Raw genomic sequence first — 17738 nt, 5'->3', positions numbered from 1 at the left:
GTGGCGAATTCCTCTATCACCGCCATGGCTTCCTCACCTGACTTCCTTAAGAATCCTCCATTTGCACCTGAATCAAGCATAGCACAAATCTTCTCGTTAAAGCCATTATAGAGAATTCCTACCTGATGGTCCACGGTGAAACCATTGTTAGGGCACTTTCGGAGAAGAGCTTTGAAATGAGCAAACGCCTCGTAGAGGGGCTCGTCATGGCCTTGGATGAACTGGAAGATCTCACTTTTGAGCTTCAAAATTGTGCCCGGTGGATAGTACTTGTCGAGGAAGGCAGCTACAATGTCCTTCCATGTGAAGACCTTTTCTCTGGGCATGCATTCAAACCACTCTTTAGCAGAATCAGTTAATGAAAATGGGAAGAGTCTTACCCTTATGGCATTTTCATCGACACCGTTTAATTTGAGCGTGTTTGAGATCTCCACAAATTTGGAGAGATGGCGATTGGCATCCTCTGTAGCCCTACCTGCAAAAGGAGTTTGCTCGACCCTTTGAATAAGGGGCATGTGTAACTCGAAATTGTTAGCGTCAATACGAGGTCCTTCGGGAAAGGTAATCATATACCCAACGGGTTGTATTTCCTGATTCTTCTTCTCCAAAGCCTCGCGGGCTTCCCTTTCCGCGTCTCTCTCATTCATCAGAAACTTCACCATTTCTTGCAGCTTTTCGATGTCTGTTCGGTCACCCATTGTTCCTGATCCTTTTTCACTTCTTATTTTCCTACGAGTTCTTTTAAGTTCTAAATTGAGCGGTTCTAGGCTGTCCTTCCCAGAGCGCGTTCGCATACAAAACCTGGAAAAATCTAAAACAAAAACAAATTAAAGAACTAAAAAAAATGAAAATTGAAAGCAATTACATTCCAAAGTAGCAAAATTATCAGTTTTAATATATCACTCCAAAGTGAATTGTCTTCCCCGACAACGGCGCCAAAAACTTGATACACTTTTTATTAGAACTAAATAAACCTGCAAGTGTACAGAGTATATATAGTATAGCTAAAGGTTAGTACCGGATATCGAACACTGGGAAGGCAAACACAAAGTGTTTATCCTCTACTAAGACTCAATTACTATCTGGAAAAGCAAGGGGTTTTGAAAAACTTTTGAAAAACTAAAAACAATAAAAAGCATAAAACAACTAAGAGCAAATAAAACACGAAGATAGACGATAGAGATAAAGGAATCCCAGGGATGTGCGTTCACAGTTATGGTTATACAAATTCCAAACGTTGATTACAAAGTTAGGGTTGTCAATCCTAACACGTAACTCCAAAAATCTCCTAAGACTCTTGAAAAGTCCCCACTCTCAATTAACAGTGCCGTTTTAAGGGAAGCTAACTGTAGTGTTTACTAAGTGAATCTAACTGACTAGAACTCTGTCACAGTTATGAAGCAAGTTATATTAAATCATACAAGATTGTGTCACTCCATCATGCAGCATAAGAACTACTTAGGGAAGAAACAAAGTAAAAACAAAACGAATATTAAATAGAAAAAGGAATTTGTATAACCAAAGTCGTTACTAACATATCCCTAGAATCATATGAGTTTAGTTACACATAGTTGAATAAGCTAAAAACATAGATTGAAGGGAAGACAATTTGAACATAAAACTAAAGCAAATAAAACCCGTAGGTTGAATCCTTGTCGTTCTTGATGTTCTTGAAATCCTTCTCCAACTCCCTGCCTTGGTACTCTAGCTTTTGATCTCTATGAAGTATTTTGCAAGTAGAAGCTCTCTCTTTTTGATGAAGATTGAGGTCTTATTTATAGGGGAAAGCCATTCCTTGTTGTAGAAGGAAAAGATCTTCAAAATATGGTAAATCTTGGAGCAAATCTAGGGCATCTCGGATTCGCCGCCTTTCTCGGCGGGCCGCCGCACCTTGGCCGGCGGTCGCCGCGTTGGAGTCCAGAGAGTCTGTTCTTCAGGCGGCGGACTGCTGCATTGCTCTGGCCGCCGGGCGCCGGCGGTCGCCGTACAACTCCGCGGCGGTCGCCGGTCGCCGTCTGACTCCAGATTTCCAGACTTTGCATTTTGGCTCCCTTTTTTGGCTCAATTATGCATATTTCTCACAAAACACATCAAAATACCAAAATATACAAAATATGCAAATAATGGACGTGTAGAGTGACTTTGATATAAAAAATGGACCAAATAATGGCCTTTAAATCGTGCAAAATCCGAGCGTATCACAACCCCATTTTGCTGGGGGGTATAAGGAACAATTTTATGTCTCTTAATTCCAAAAGCATCACACCAATCATCAACATGTTTATTACAAAACTCTAATCCATTATCAGTTCTGATAGCCTTAATTCTCTTTCCTGTCTGTGTCTCAATCAAAGTTTTCCAAGAAACAATTTTACTGAAAACCTCATCCTTATGTCTCATAGGGAACATCAAACTTTTCTGGAAAAATCATCAATTATAGACAAGAAATACACAACACCAGAATGAGTAGACATAGAAGCTGCCCCCCCACACGTCCATATACACATACTCAAGAATATTTTTACTAACATTAGCAGGTACAGGAGTAGGAAAGGTGACCTTGTGCTGTTTTCCCAGCACACATGTGTCACAGAAAGGTAGATCACCATGAACATCAGAATCAGATAAAATGGCATGCTTTTTAAGGATATTAAGGCCTTTTGCACTTATATGACCTAGCCAATTATACCAGAGCACAGTTTTATCAGTTTTCACCACATTAGCATAGGCTTTTTCACAAGTAACAGGCACAACATTACAGACATATAAACCACATTTCCACTTGGCTTTAAACAGACACAATGAACCTTTGCAAATTTTCATGCACCCTTCCCCCCATTTCCCCCGTGCCAGCATTCTCTAAACCAGTACATGACATCAAATTATAGCATAATTCAGGAACATATCTCACATCCTTCAGATTGAGCACAAAACCATTGTCAAACTTTAAACACATAATGCTAATGCCAAAAATCTCATTTTTTTTGTCATCAGCCATGGACACATAAGTATTAGTCACAAATTTCAGCTCAGAAAACACTTCCTTGAAAGGACTCACATGATATGTACATCCAGAATCGCAAAGCCAATCATTTGAAGTAAAGGGGCATACATGGGAAGCATTTATGTACTGCAAATCATGCACCATAAAAACAGATTCATTCACAGTGTCATAAGTAGCCACATTAACAAGAATTTCAACCTTGGAATTATTGTTCTGGGATTTATTCTTCTTAAGGTTTAGTGCACTCCTTTTTATAGTGCCCAACATCCCCATAGTTAAAACACTTCCTGTAGGTCTTAGGGTCCTTACTTCTAGACCTAGACCTATACTTTTTCTTGTCATTATTTCCAGAACCAGAGCCATCACTAGATTCATTTTCCCCTCTAGATTTGGACCTACCTCTAACATTCAGCACTTTGTTATAGGCATTCTTATCACCTGCTCTCTCCCTAAGTTCAAGTTCCTTAGATTTCAGGGAGCTAATAATCAAGTCCAGAGGGGAGCAGAGTCTCTGCCATACTTAATGGCAGCTTTAACAGCATTATAGGAGTCAGGAATGACATTCATTAGGGCTATACTAGTGTAAGCATCTATAGTTGTGTCACCGGATCTCTTAATATCTTGCACAAGCTTCTGAAATCTATCAACATTGTCATCTATGTCTTTAGTAAGATCAAGCTTAAATTTGAACGACTTTTTAAGTAGGTACATTCTTGAAGACATAGAGGTTTCAGTAAACAAAGTATCAAGCAATTTCCACATTTCAGAGGCAGATTCAACATGATCAACTTTCCTAATCACATAATCAGACAAGTTTAGCACAATAGTAGCCCTAACCAACTCATTCATCTCATCCTTTTTATCCTGAACAGTGTCCTTGAGTAAAGTACCATCAACAACCTTGAAAACTTTTTGTTGAATCAAAATACACCTCATTTTCTACTTCCAAATAGAAAAATCATTTTTACCATTATAAGGGATCAAACCAACATGTTGGGCCATTTTCACAAGAATTTTTGCAAGAACACAGGAAGCAAGGCAAACACAGAACACCTTACACACCTTAGAACACAGAAACATACACAGCAAAGACAGGAACACTTTCACACAGAGCTTTTACACAACAAAGAGGACCTCAAATCCTTGACTGTCATGAGAAAAACTGGCCAAGGCTATCCCAGCTTGCAATACTCACTAATGGAGGGCGTAGGGGGTCACTTGGGCAGCACAAGATGCTTGGTGGTCAAGTAAAATGAGATCACAATATCACAGAGAACAAGAACCAACGGAAGCAAAATACAGAGAAAGCACAAAAAGATCATAAGCCTTTACCAAAAGCTATCTACCAGAAAACAATATCCCAATCTTATATTTGGCCCTAAACAAAAAAGAAAACCACAAGAAGATTAGCCAATTTACTAGAGCAAACCCTCACTCAAAGGAGGATTCAATTTTCCCACCTCCTTTAGCGACTTGGCGTGCTGGCCTAGTTCCCCCGTGGCTCTGATACCACTGTAGGGATCAGACCAGTCCAGATTCACTAATTACCAAGACCTCTTTGTTCTTGTACAAGAGAGCTCAGCCGAACTCTCACCCACGCAGCTGATTTATACAAATACAAAAGTGTAATTGTACTAGGGATACAAGTAATTTGAACACTAACTATTACAAGCTTCTTGACCGAAACCCTAGCTGGTTCATCCAATTGATTTGTACCCTGCACACTCAAGAAATAGGTTAGTAACTTCACACAAGATCCTTTCGGATCAAAGATGAAAGACTAACACAAAGAGAAAAACAAATCAGAATAGATCACAAAATATGGCTAGAACCCGCCATATAGCCCAGATCTATTCAACTAGAACCGAATCCAAGGGAGCACGGATGAACTGACTGGAGTCTACCCTCACACCGTCAATACCTCCACCACACCGTCCCTTCACACCGGATTAGATCACCGCACACAACTCAAACTAGAAACCCTAATCCTCACAACACCAAGCAACCGAAGCAGTTGCCTTCTCAACAACTCACACATGATTAATCACACTAGAACCATGAAGAATCTCAAGGAGTTGATCGGAAAAGCCATCAGAAAAGAGGAGAGAAGACAGAGTATCACCGAGAGTAGAAATAGAAAGAGTAGAGTGTAGAATGAACAGGAGCGACGCCTACACATCTCACTTATCACACATAAAACACAAACCCTTGATCCAATGGCAGAGAAGCAAGATCCAAATGAAGGGACGCGTGGCAGCAATCCAATGGTGAAGAGTAAGAAGCTGGGCTTCTGGGCCAGGGCCAGCAAGGATAAAAGGCCCAGACAAAAATTAAATCAAGCACAAATAATAGTCCACATATCCAACATAGGTAACATCATTTGGTAGGGATTTGGATTTATACTTGAAAATGCTATTACACATTGAGTTGACAAATTTAGCCTTACTTTTTCATCAGAAAATAAATTGTGAGGAATGAAGTACTTTTATCCCAATTTAATATTCTTACAAATAATGAAAATAAAAATAAAAAATTTGCTCATCAAATCAAATGAATGCCACAAAATGGATACAAATTCATTAAATTCAATATGCAAATTTGCAAGTCGTAGGGTCGAATAATTGAAAATTTATAATATATAATATAATATTTAAATAATTATGTAAAAAATATGACTCCCTCCCTCCATGATTTGAACCCCTTTTTAAACACAAACTTTTTTAAAAATGTGAGTTTAAAAAAAATGGAATCTAAATCTTATTTTTAAATAATTAGTTTATAATAAAAATAGGAATTATAATAAATTTATGAATACGAGGTCTACATATATATTTAATAATAGTAAAATGAGACTTCTATTATCAGGATTACCGAAATGGTAAAATGAATATTATTATCAGGTGGAGATTGTACAATTTAAGTTGTTTATTTTCACACTTAAATATGCATTTCTAAATGTCGACATTTAAATATTTTATAAATAATTATTTAATGGTTTATTTCATAAGTTAGAAAAAAATAATAGAATGCAATGGAATATTGTTTATAGAAGAAAAATTAAAAACGGATATGTACTTAATTAATTATTTTCATTAGATTTACGTAAATGAAGCCTGCTCATTGAGGCCCACATACTGAGCCCATTTCAACGCTTCTTTTTCCTTAGTGTAAAATCTGAATACTGCTCAACCGATCTGAATTCCTCTTTCCATCTCTCTCATCTAATCTTCCCACTTATTATCCCTCTCTTCTTTTCATTTTTCTGCAAAGTTTGAATGAATGAGGTCGATGTCCACTGCGCGAGGTCAAGACGGAGCTTCATGGGGTCGAGAGGAGAAATTTTCCTTTGGTCGGAGGTTTGTGAATGAAGTTTTCGGTGGCGCTCGTCAGACCACGGTGGGGTCGGTTGACCCCACCTGGGCCCGTCATTGCCGGATACCTCGAATTACTGCCGCCAAGGAGTGCCGAAAGGGATGCCACTGTGTTTGTAGAGATCGGAAATTAGAAGGGTTAATTTGGGAATAAAAAACCACAACATGAAGTCGGAGTATCGGAGGAAACATAATACTTCAAACTTTTTTTTTTTGTGTTTCGGAGAGGATCATCAATAGTTCCCCATCTACCCCCTTGTTGAGTTCGAATTGTGGCAAGTCAACTATCTCACCTTCACTATTTTCACACACACAATAATCTACTGCTCAAGTTATGTATGACTCAGTCACACACTAAATTTTATTAATAAGATTTACTAAACCAAATTGTAAATACTTTAAATTTTTGGTTGGTGTTTGATATTAAACGTTGGTGCTAATAAATTATACAATAAATTGAATAGCATATTATAATATGTATAATTATAGTGAAGATGAGATTGTTTGACACCACCCCAAATAGTGAGAACAATAATAACTTGATTTGGTCCATCTTAATAATAAAAGGTTAGTGCAGGAGAATCAAACACTAAATTGACTAGTATATTATGCAGTCTTTTATTTATTTAGACGAAAATAGTGAAGATGAGATTTTAGATCTTTTAGAAATAAATGTATGATGCACCAATATAAGTAGTAGATTATAAAGCCGTAGAAGAGGAAATTGTATCCCCAACGTGTCTTCAGAATTGGCAGTCTGAAATCACTATTGTTCTCTTCCATTACATTAGAGAATGGGCATTCATTCAGATACTATGGAATGCACATTGGAGGTATTGTCTCTTCTCAACTTTGTCATAAATTTTCTTCTACACAAGATTATTCTTATTAAATCAACAAGTCAACTTTAAGAGTGTGCAGAATTGTCAAAAGAAGCATCAACATAATGAAGAACAACAGTTAAAAAAATGTGGATGTGAAGAACTTAGTGTTGGAGCTCCAAATTCAAATTCAAATTCAACAAAGAATCCGTCACATTTGGAAGGAACAAGTAGCAAAGAACCTCAGCCGGAGAAGGTGACTGTAAAAGTGAAACTAGAAGAAGTTTTCATAAAGTTTGAAATATGTCTCAAGTGTGGTGTGAATAAGATTTTTGAAGAAGTTGTCACAATGTTTAATCTATGATTTGGCACTTTCAAAATCAAATATAAAGACGAAAACAATGACGATATATTAATAATAAATGATGATGATTTACAGCTTTCTCCAAAGTACAATATACGTATCAACTTCATAGTTGGCATGATACCTATCAGCACTAGTAACTACGCTACTTGTAACAAACTTTTTGTAAGTTTAGATTAGTATATCTTTATTTATCATAGTTACCATTTAATGGTAGATAGATTTGAGTCCTCGTTATTTTCTGGTTTTCTTTATTGTTCTTCCCAGAATCTTAATCTGTGTAGAACCATTTAGTTACTACTATTCAACGTCCCTTTTTATCATTTTTCTCATGATTTATAAAAGTAATTCCTTTACAATTTCATCTTCTCATCTCAATCCGCTACTCCATCCGTCTATCATTTAAAGAGTGATCTTAACTTGGCATGAGTTTTAAATTTTTTTTGACTTTGTGATGGTAAGTTGATAGAAAAGGTTAGGATTAATTTTTTAATGAAATTTGAGTGGAAAAAATTAGTGGAATATGGATTTCACATACTACAAGTGAAAAAAATTAAATAGATCTTTAAATTATGGATATTTCAAAATGACAAAATAGATCTTTAAATCGTGAACGGAGAGAGTATATTTTCTCAATTTCTCCCCAAACCGTAAGTCCAGATCCTCTGTTCACAAAGATCATCTTGGATATCTTGAAATTCAAGTATATTTGGTATGTGAAATGTATTTTCTATACAATTGTGATTTAATCCGTAATATTCAGGTGATATATTTTGGCTTTTCCGATGGCCAATTAACGTTTCTTTTCCGATGGCCAATTAAAAGTGCGATATGAAGAAAATTTCATATAGTTTGAAATATGTCTCAAGTGTGGTATGAATAAAATTTTTGAAGAAGTGGTCACAAAGTTTAATCTGAGTTTTGGCACTTTCAAAATCAAATATAAAGATGAAGACAATGATGATATATTATTAATAAATGATGATGATTTACAGCTTTGTCCAAAGTACGATATATGTATCAACTTCACAGTTTGCGTTATACCTATCAACACTAGTAACTACGCTACATGTCTCAAACTTTTTGTAAGTTTAGATTAGTATATCTTTATTTATCATAGTTATCATTTAATGGTAGATATATTTGAGTCCTCGTTATTTTCTGATTTTCTTTATGGTTATTCGCCGAAATAGAACCATATAGTTACTAGTATTCAAAGTCTCTTTTTCATCATTTTTCTCATGATTTATAAAACTAATTCCTTTACAATTTCTTTTCATCTCTATCCACTATTCCATCCATTTATCATTTAAAGAGTGATTTTAACTGACACGAGTTTAAATTTTTTTGACTTTTCGACACGGAGATTAGATGGAATTACATATCATTGGCAAGTCGGTCTAATGTGTCCTTAAGCATGCGTGTTTCTAAGTTCTTCATGCTAAGTCCATGACATATTTTCAAGAAAATTCACTTTCGGGTTTTTCAAAACAAAAACTTTAACTAAAAACCTTTTACAAAAACCTAGACTCACGGTCCACCACTTCATCCCCCCAAACTTGTTTACAACAAAGTATAAAATAAGTTTGTAGAGTCGGTAGGGACGTGAGTAAACTACTGAAAGCAAATAAAGATACCTTGAAAATTTTCGCGTAGTGGCTGGACGGGCAAAAATTCAAAAATTTCAAAAAATTGCGGCTGAAAAACTGGAGTTGCGCAGCGGTCACTGGGTGCACTCCAGCGTTCGCTGGCGACGAGTCAGAACGTTACCAGTGAATGGCCAGCGGGCCACTGCGCGCGATGCAGCGGTCGCTGGAAATGGTCCAGAACCTGCGAAAATTTCAATCAAACACAAAAGCGAAAATTAAACCAAAAGTAACTTTAAAAACTGGAAATAAATGGTTGGGTTGTCTCCCAACAAGCGCTTATTTTTCGTCTTTAGCTTGACGTTCTTTGAAGCTCATGAGTTATCACCCATCGTGGGAATTCCGTTGGGATGCCTTTGTATCTACAAATTGTCAATGTGAGCATAGAATAAAGAATATTGTAGTAGGATACAACACATAATATTTGACAATCCCCCAAAGTTCAAATCAAGGTGTAAGAATAATCACATGCAAGACCAAGTAATCTACCTTGATTTAAAAATCATCCCCCATCATGATCTTTATCCCCCAATACTTTGCAAGAATTTTCAACAATAGACCAAGATCATGCAAAACAATTTGAGCTCAAAAATATACACAAGTCATGCAAGATAAAATAGCCTCACAATGCTGTGAACATGAACTATGCGTATCAACAATCAAGTCAACGGGGTATTCAAAATTCATCCACAAAAAGAGGCTAATTCATGCACAACCAACAAATGATATACAACAATGATTAATTCCAACAAATTCAACTCAACAATTTATCACAAGTATATCATCCCCCATCAAACTCCAATTCAACTACCAAAATTTATACCAACAACAAAATCATTCAATGGAAGAATTCAAGATCAATACTCAGAAATTACAAGAAGAACGTACCTTGCATTGGTTGACAGTTGAGCACAAGAACAATTTGATAGAATCCAAAGAATTTGAGTAGGTGAGCAAATTAAGTGTGGGTGTGTGATTAATGTGGAGAAAATAGAATTTAAAGAGAGGAAAGAAGTGGATTCTAGGATTAGAAAGAAAAAGAATGAAAAAGGCTAGAAAGAAAAAAAATGATAAAGGAAAGAGAGGAAACATACCTTATATGAAAATGTCGCATCTGTCTTGCCACAACGGTCATTGACTGTAGTCCAGCGGACCGCTGTGGATGGTCTTCCCTCACTGTTCTTCTCTCGGCGGGCAGCTGAAAACAACTCAACGGACCGCTGACCCTGCTTGCCTAAACATCGACCTTGGTCAATTGCGGGATTGGAACGGGAAAGTGATCCCCTTCCACTTGCAAAAAGTAGCCTTGACTGAAGTAGTTGGTCTTCAATAGCCCCACCGAGAAGAGCACTTCATATGTGATGAACCGTTCCCCTCCATCTTCCGTCAAACCGGCGAGAGAAATAACCAAGTGCTCTACAACCGCCGTGATCAAGCCCCCACAACATATGACACCTCCGTCTTTTTTTGTGATCCGGTCCACATAATAAGTAAAAAGGATTTCATAGTCGAATACCTTCTTGATGAGGAGGCACCAAATCACATTAAGCTCCGTTTGGGAGACAGTTCCCCCATTGACCCTAGCAAACATAAGTTGGGTCATAGCCCGATGGAGGTACCTCAAGACGGGGTTGAGAATGGACGAAGACTGGGCATAAACTGCGGCGTTCTCCTGCTCATTGGTCATCGCGCCCCAAACCTTGGAGAAATCTTAGTCATTGTCCTCTTCGGGGTTGGGGTCAAAACATTGGAACACCGCACTAAGCTCTTCCATGGTGAGAGAGTGCCAACGGTTGCATAGGCGGAAGTCGATGCTTTGCGGCACATTGTAGCGGCGATCTTTGGTGACCTTTAGAGAGCTAAGAAACTCAAGAGTGAGCTTCCTAAATGACGGCCACTTTCTTTGGAACATGTGGATGAGGCCATTCCCATTGCCCACGTCGCACAACCCGCAAAAATCCTCCATGATTTCCAAAGTTTGGAGAGGGAAATCGTGGGGATAACTCGAGGGTGCCGTCTCTCTTTCCAACACCTTCTTCCACATAGCCTTTTGCTCCTCCATGGCAAGGCTAATGCCATAGTTCTTCGCATTCTCGGGCTTTCCCTTTGATGCCATTGTCCTACAAAAGAAATTCATACTCTTACAAAAAAAAAACACCAACAAGTAGGCATACAAAGGTTCCCCCAAACTTGCACTCAACTAAGCAAAAATAAAAAATCAACAATCATGTGCAAGTGTGTACAAAGTAGCATCCTAAATTGTAACATGTAGAAATGTAGATCATAATCAACAAAAATAGGACACATCAATCTATCCCCAAACGTGAATTCATCCCCCATGCAGAGACGTATCAACTATAAATCAAGACTAATCAACAATCTCTAATAATTCACAAGTAATGCAATTCATGAAAATAATAATAGCCTCAAAATGCTATGAACATGATTGCAACATATAGACATTCAAGAACAAGAGGGAATCACTATTCAAAATCAACATATCATCACCATATATCAAAATTCAACCATGGAAATTCAAAAATAAGCACATACAATCATCCCCCATTATAGAATAAGAGTTTCTACCGAATAGTTCATCAAAGAAAGACCAAAATCCATGAAAGAATAGAAGCAAAACTCAGAAATTGAGTGTAGGATTCATACCTTTTGTTGGAGAGAATTGAAGGATGAAAGCTCTAACTTGGAATGGAATGAGAGAATGAGAGTGTGGGTGTTTGAATTTGGTGATTTATAATGGTGGGGGTGTGTGCAAGGAAGGAATTAGAGAATGAATGGAGAAAAGAGAAGGAAAACTTACCTTTTAAAGGTGAATTCCCGTTTCTAGACTCTCCGTGGCGACCGCCGCGTAGCGTGCGGTGGGCCGCCACACGGGCTGCGAAAACGGTGCTCTCCTAGCGAGCCACCGCGGCCCGCGTAGTGGTTTCTCCAGCCCGCCCTAAGCCTGCCCTAGGCCCGACCTAACCTGCACACTTAAACACACGTGTGGCGATAGCCGTGGATTGTGCGGCGAACGCCACTAATTATTATTTTTTTTAAAGGAAAACGAAAAATAAGGAAAGAAAACAAAAGAATTGGGTTGCCTCCCAACAAGCGCCATTGTTTTGAGTCGTCGGCTCAACTTGAAGTGGCCCATTAGTTGGGTGGATCAACAATCCTAGTGCTGAAAATTGGCATTTGGATCAATTTGGTTCTAAACTTTTTCCACCACTTGTATTTTCCCTTCTTAGTTTTGACCACATAGATCTCGGGTTCTTCCTTAGGTGTTTTCCTCTTCTTTTTCTCCTTTTTCTGCGGATCGGAGTTAAAAGAGTTAGGTTCGTTCTTCTTGGGAGAACGACTTACCTTGTTGACAATACAAATAGTGGAGGTAGAAGGATCCTTGAAAGTGTCTGGTTTCCTTTCCACTCTTTCGGGTGTTTTGTGGTTTATCGTATGTAATTTTGGAGTGTATCCAACTGATCAGGAAGAGATTCCCGACCCAGCTGAGTCGTTGGTACGATAACCGGGACCTGGCTTCGAACAAGTTTCCTCAACCCACTTCTACTTGCTAGTATAATGGAGGTAAGGGTCGAATCCCACGAGGATGGACACGTTTTGATAACTGTGGTGACTTTCCTGGGTGTTTTGGTTAGCTACCACGCTTGGGTTGAGATTTTACCTAGACAGGAAATAAAGGTGGTACTCTACTGACTAGTAGGCGGGAAAATAACAGACATGTGGGAGTGTTCGTGAAAATAGGGGACAAGGTGTATCAGAGACATATGGAAAGTGGACAGTTACTAAAAGGGGAAATTTAGACTACAAGGCATATTTGGTGGCTGGGTGGTTCTCAGACAGGTCTGGGCAGTACATCTGAAAAGTAGGGAACAAAAGCAAAAGTAACTTAAATGTAAAGTGGTTCAAAATAAAGTTGATTTTGACGTTTTCTTCTTCACCAAGTATTAACAGAATTCAGATAAACACAAACACCATAACTGAACTTCAGATTCACAAATTCAAACTCAAGATCCATCGATTTAAATGCCCAAACTTAAATTAAACAGTGAAACTGCAACTTTACTTCTACTGACTGGCATGCAAGGTGGTAATCACGGCGCAGAAAAGAAACTCATGCACGAAAACTTGACTAAACATAGCTACAACTTTGAATCAACAACTCCCGACAAGAAATACTTAGAAATTGAAAGCAATAACTAAATCTAACTTTCCTAGGCAGAATGAAGCAAACTCGAACCAAAGTGACATGCGAAATAGGAACTTCATAATGTAAATGTTTGAAAATAACAAAGTACTTCAAAAGAGCAACAACAATGAGTGTTTGCAAATAACCAACGATGAAAACAAATAAACTTTAAACTAGGAAAGCGATTAAGATTGTTTGTGCCACTCCGGGCGATGATACTACTACACTGCTACGATGACTGGCTGGAACGGCGGACTGATGACTTCTCCGGCAAACTCTTCGACGTCAAGTGACCATGGCTGTGGCGAGGAACGAGGGGTAGGATAATGCTGAAGGACTGATCTTCTAGAGAGAATTCTACTAAGTGTGATTGTCGAACTCCTTCTCTCTCTCCAAGTGGCTTCTTTTATAGGGAGGCTTGCCCTTGCTTTTAAGGTAGACTTCTCCCGCGTTTTGACCTTTTTGCCCTTGTCAATGATCATCCCACCTACCCTCCTTCTCCATCTCGAGCCTTTCCTCTAGCATGCATCCTGGTCAGTATCACACCCTTCTGGCGCCCTTTTCACTTGCGTCACCTGATTCGTCTCCTACTGACTTGGATCATTCAATCCTGCACACTTAAGCAACTGTTTTGCAGATAATACATGCGTGAATAACAACTGTTTTGCAGATAATACATGCGTTTCACGACATACTGACCAGTAACCAAGGCTTAGAATACGACTTATCAATCCTCTACTTCGAATGGATCATGAGGCTTAATCAAATCGGTCACCATGACCGCCCTGCATTGCCGTTCCATCTCTGCCTGCTTTGCCTTCTCAAACTTAAGCATTTCGCACTCGATCTTGTAAGTGGAGCGACTGTAGTTGTCACTGATTGTGATCTCACCACGACCTACATCAATCAGAGCTTTGCAAGTGGCTAGAAAATCTCTGCCTAAGATTAGAGGAACATTTTTGTCTACCTTCATATCAAGAACAATAAAATCGGCAGCAAAGATGAAATCGTCTACCTTCACCAACACATCTTCAATCATACCTACTGTTTTGATGGCCGAGTTGTCGGCCAACCTTAGAGTCACGTCTGAAGTGTTGAGTGGCCCAATGTTGAGCTTTTCGTAATACTTCAGTGACATATGATTGATAGAAGACCCTAAATCACATAGGGCCTTGTCAACTTTCCCTTCTCCAATTCGACACCTAATGATGAACTGGCCCGGATCTTTCTACTTCACTGCCCTTTCCCTTTGGATGATCTCGCTGCAATGATGTGGTAGCTTAAGGTCGGCTTTAGTCGGTTTTTTTTTCTCCATCATCACCTCCCTTAATAGCTTGGCATATTTCGGTATCTCCTGCAACGATTCAACTAGAGGGATGTTAGTATGGACCTTACAAAACATGTTGAGGAATTGTTTGAACTGCTCTTCAAGCTTAAACTTCCTCTTCGGCTGAAAATGGAGTACAATCCAGTTGTGTCGCAAGAGCTCCTGCATGGTGGATGATTCTGCCGTCTCAGTGGCGGTCCGCCGCAGGGTGTGCGGCGGTCCGCCGGCAATTGGGCAGACTGCAATCGGTGGGTCAGCGGCGGCCCACTGCGGTGGTTGGGGCGGTCCGTCGACGGCAGAGCAGTCCAAAGATTTTTGTGTGGCCACCCACTTCTTATTGATGTCATCCACTCGTGCTGCTGCCTTTTCCTTGTCCTCATCAAGCTTCTTTTGGACCTGCTCCATTTGAGTATTGATGTTTGAGATGGCAGTCGAGATCGTGTTAATCCCTTGCTCGAGGTTGTTGATTCTAGCTTCCACAACTCCAATCATGGTATCATTGATTTTCCTATCTTGTGCAATTACTTCCAAGATATTCATAATCCCTTGGTCATACTTCTCCTCCTTTTTTATGGGCTCAACTACTCCTCCTTTGTTAACATTAAATCCTGCATGGGGTTGCAAGAAATTATTGTTAGAATATGAAAGATTAGGGTGAGGCCGATTTTCATTATAATTATTGAAATTACCGCCCCCCTGATTAGGGCGATAATTGTTGTTGTAATTTATATTGGAACCGTCTCCTTGCATGTAGTTGATCTCTTCTACTATCGGGGCAGGACTTTCGGGTTTAGAGACCGCAATGATGGAGGTTGGTGGAACCGGATCCTCTTTCCTTGATGTATCCATTTGGTGTACCCTAACCCTGAGCTCGGCCAATTCTTTTGCAAAGGAGCTCTCCTTGGCCTCATCTATAGCAGCTACTCTCCTAGTGGCGTGCCTTTCTTTCGACCACCCCCTGCTGTTGGTGGCGAATTTCTCGATTAACAACATGGCATTCTCCCCTGTCTTCCTAAAAAATTCTCCGTTTGCACCTAAATCCAACATAGCACAAATTTTCTCATTAAATCCATTATAGAGGATTCCTACCTGATGGTCCACGGTGAAACCGTGGTTGGGGCACTTTCGGAGAAGAGCTTTGTAACGAGCGAACGCCTCGTAGAGGGGCTCGTCAGGGCCTTGGATAAATTGGAAGATCTCGCTTTTGAGCTTCAAGATAGTGCCCGACGGGTAGTACTTGTCGAGGAATGTGGCTACTATGTTTTTCCATGTGGAGACCTTCTCTGTGGGCATGCACTCAAACCACTCTTTAGCTGAATCAATTAATGAAAAGGGAAAGAGTCTTACCCTTATGGCGTCATCGTTGACACCATTCAATTTAAGAGTGTTTGCAATCTCCACAAACTTGGAGAGATGACGGTTGGCATCTTCTACGGCCCTACCTGCAAAAGGAGTTTGCTCGACCCTTTGGATAAGGGTCATGCGTAACTCGATGTTGTTAGAATCTACACGAGGCACTATATTCCCGTAATTGAACATGTTCATCACAGGTACTATTTCTTTTTTCTTCTTCTCCAATGCCTCGCGGGCTGCCCTCTCCGCATCTCTCTCATCCATAAACAGCTGCACTATCTCCTGCAGCTTCTCGAGGTCTGTTTTGTCACCTATTGAACCTGATCCTTTTGCACTTCTTATTTTCCTACGAGTTCTATCAAGTTCTAGATCTAGCGGTTCTAGGTTGTCCTTCCCAGAACGTGTTCGCATACAAAACCTTCAAGAATAAAAAACAAAAACAAATTAAAACTAAAAATTAAAACAAAAAGCAATTAAAATCCAAAGTAGTAAAATTGTCCGTTTGAAGATATCACTCCAAAGTGAATTGTCTTCCCCAGCAACGGCGCCAAAAACATGATGCACTATTTTTTAGCACTATAAATACCTTGATTCACTTGGATTTTACATGATTTTAGAGGGTAGTTTTACTTGGTTTTGATCATATATTGTGTACTTTGAGACATGGTTATAGCTATTTCTCTATTATGTTGGTATTTTGACCATTTTGTGAACAATGTGTAGAAAAATGTACAAAATATGTGGATGTGCAGCTGCTCAATATTCGAGATAGCTTCTCTGGAGATTTTGAAGTCCGATTCGCATGTAATGCATACCATTCTCTTTGTCTTCGAAAGAGCTTCGCGTGGATATCTTAAACGTCTCAATCGAAGTTGGGTAGAAGAAGTTATGACCGTTTTAGCAAGACTACGCAGCGCAGAGCAGTGACATAGCTGGCGACACGCCAGGTTCGCATGCAAACGAACCTGGCGACCCGCCACCAAAACACGAGAAAAACGCCGTAGGCAGCTGGCGACTCGCCAGCTTCGACGCACACCCAACCTGGAGACCCGACAGTATATTTCGTGCCCAAAGTCAACCCTTGGTATATATATGCCTAGGAAACGCCTCCAAACACAACCTACACGCCTCCTAACCCAAAAATACCACTTTTTCACCTAGGAAGAAGAGAAGAACGAGCAGAGGACAAATATTCATCACAAGATTGAAGACGAGGCCTCCAATCCGCCCAATCCGATTCTAGGAGTTCATCTTTTAGTTTTATTCTTGTTCAAACAATGTTTTTGAATATTTCTTTGACTTTTGTGTTGAACATGAGTGGCTAAATCCTTCGTAGAGTTCTACGGGGGAGATACAATGATTCTTATGTTTAATTGATTTCCTTTTTCTATGCCTTGGCTCATGTGGTTATTTTGATTTCTTCTGTGCTTATACATTTATTTGACTGATCACCTTATAAATGCATGTGGATTTTACTACAAGAACTGGGAGTAGTTTAATTTGAAAGAGAAGAAATTGACGTCTTTGCCAATATAATCGAGAGATTTGAGCCTTTGAATGAAGCTAAGTATCTTAGGAGCTATTAGGAGTTGTTGCCTTAGTTCTAGGAAGGAGACTTCGGTTCTAGGTAGCAATCTACAAATTATAT

General features: G+C 39.3%; 1 protein-coding gene across 1 annotated transcript; it reads right to left on the bottom strand.

Moving 5' to 3' along the window:
- Nucleotides 1–14137: 14137 nt before the first annotated feature.
- Nucleotides 14138–16282, bottom strand: LOC148923556 (uncharacterized). Its single transcript, XM_089061535.1, has 5 exons — nucleotides 15847–16282; nucleotides 15475–15771; nucleotides 14978–15345; nucleotides 14732–14860; nucleotides 14138–14536 (listed from the first exon to the last, which is right to left on the bottom strand). Exons 1-5 carry the CDS (start codon nucleotides 16280–16282, stop codon nucleotides 14138–14140), a joined length of 1629 nt encoding a protein of 542 aa, XP_088917661.1.
- Between the last annotated feature and the right edge of the window lie 1456 nt (nucleotides 16283–17738).

Source organism: Salvia hispanica, chromosome 6 (genome assembly GCF_029641045.1).
Source record: "Salvia hispanica isolate PSC_SH4W2 chromosome 6, Shi_PSC_v1, whole genome shotgun sequence".
Classification (NCBI taxonomy): Eukaryota; Viridiplantae; Streptophyta; class Magnoliopsida; order Lamiales; family Lamiaceae; genus Salvia; species Salvia hispanica.
The sequence above is the reverse complement of the archived record's forward strand: the minus strand, read 5'-3'. Positions and strand labels throughout refer to the sequence as shown.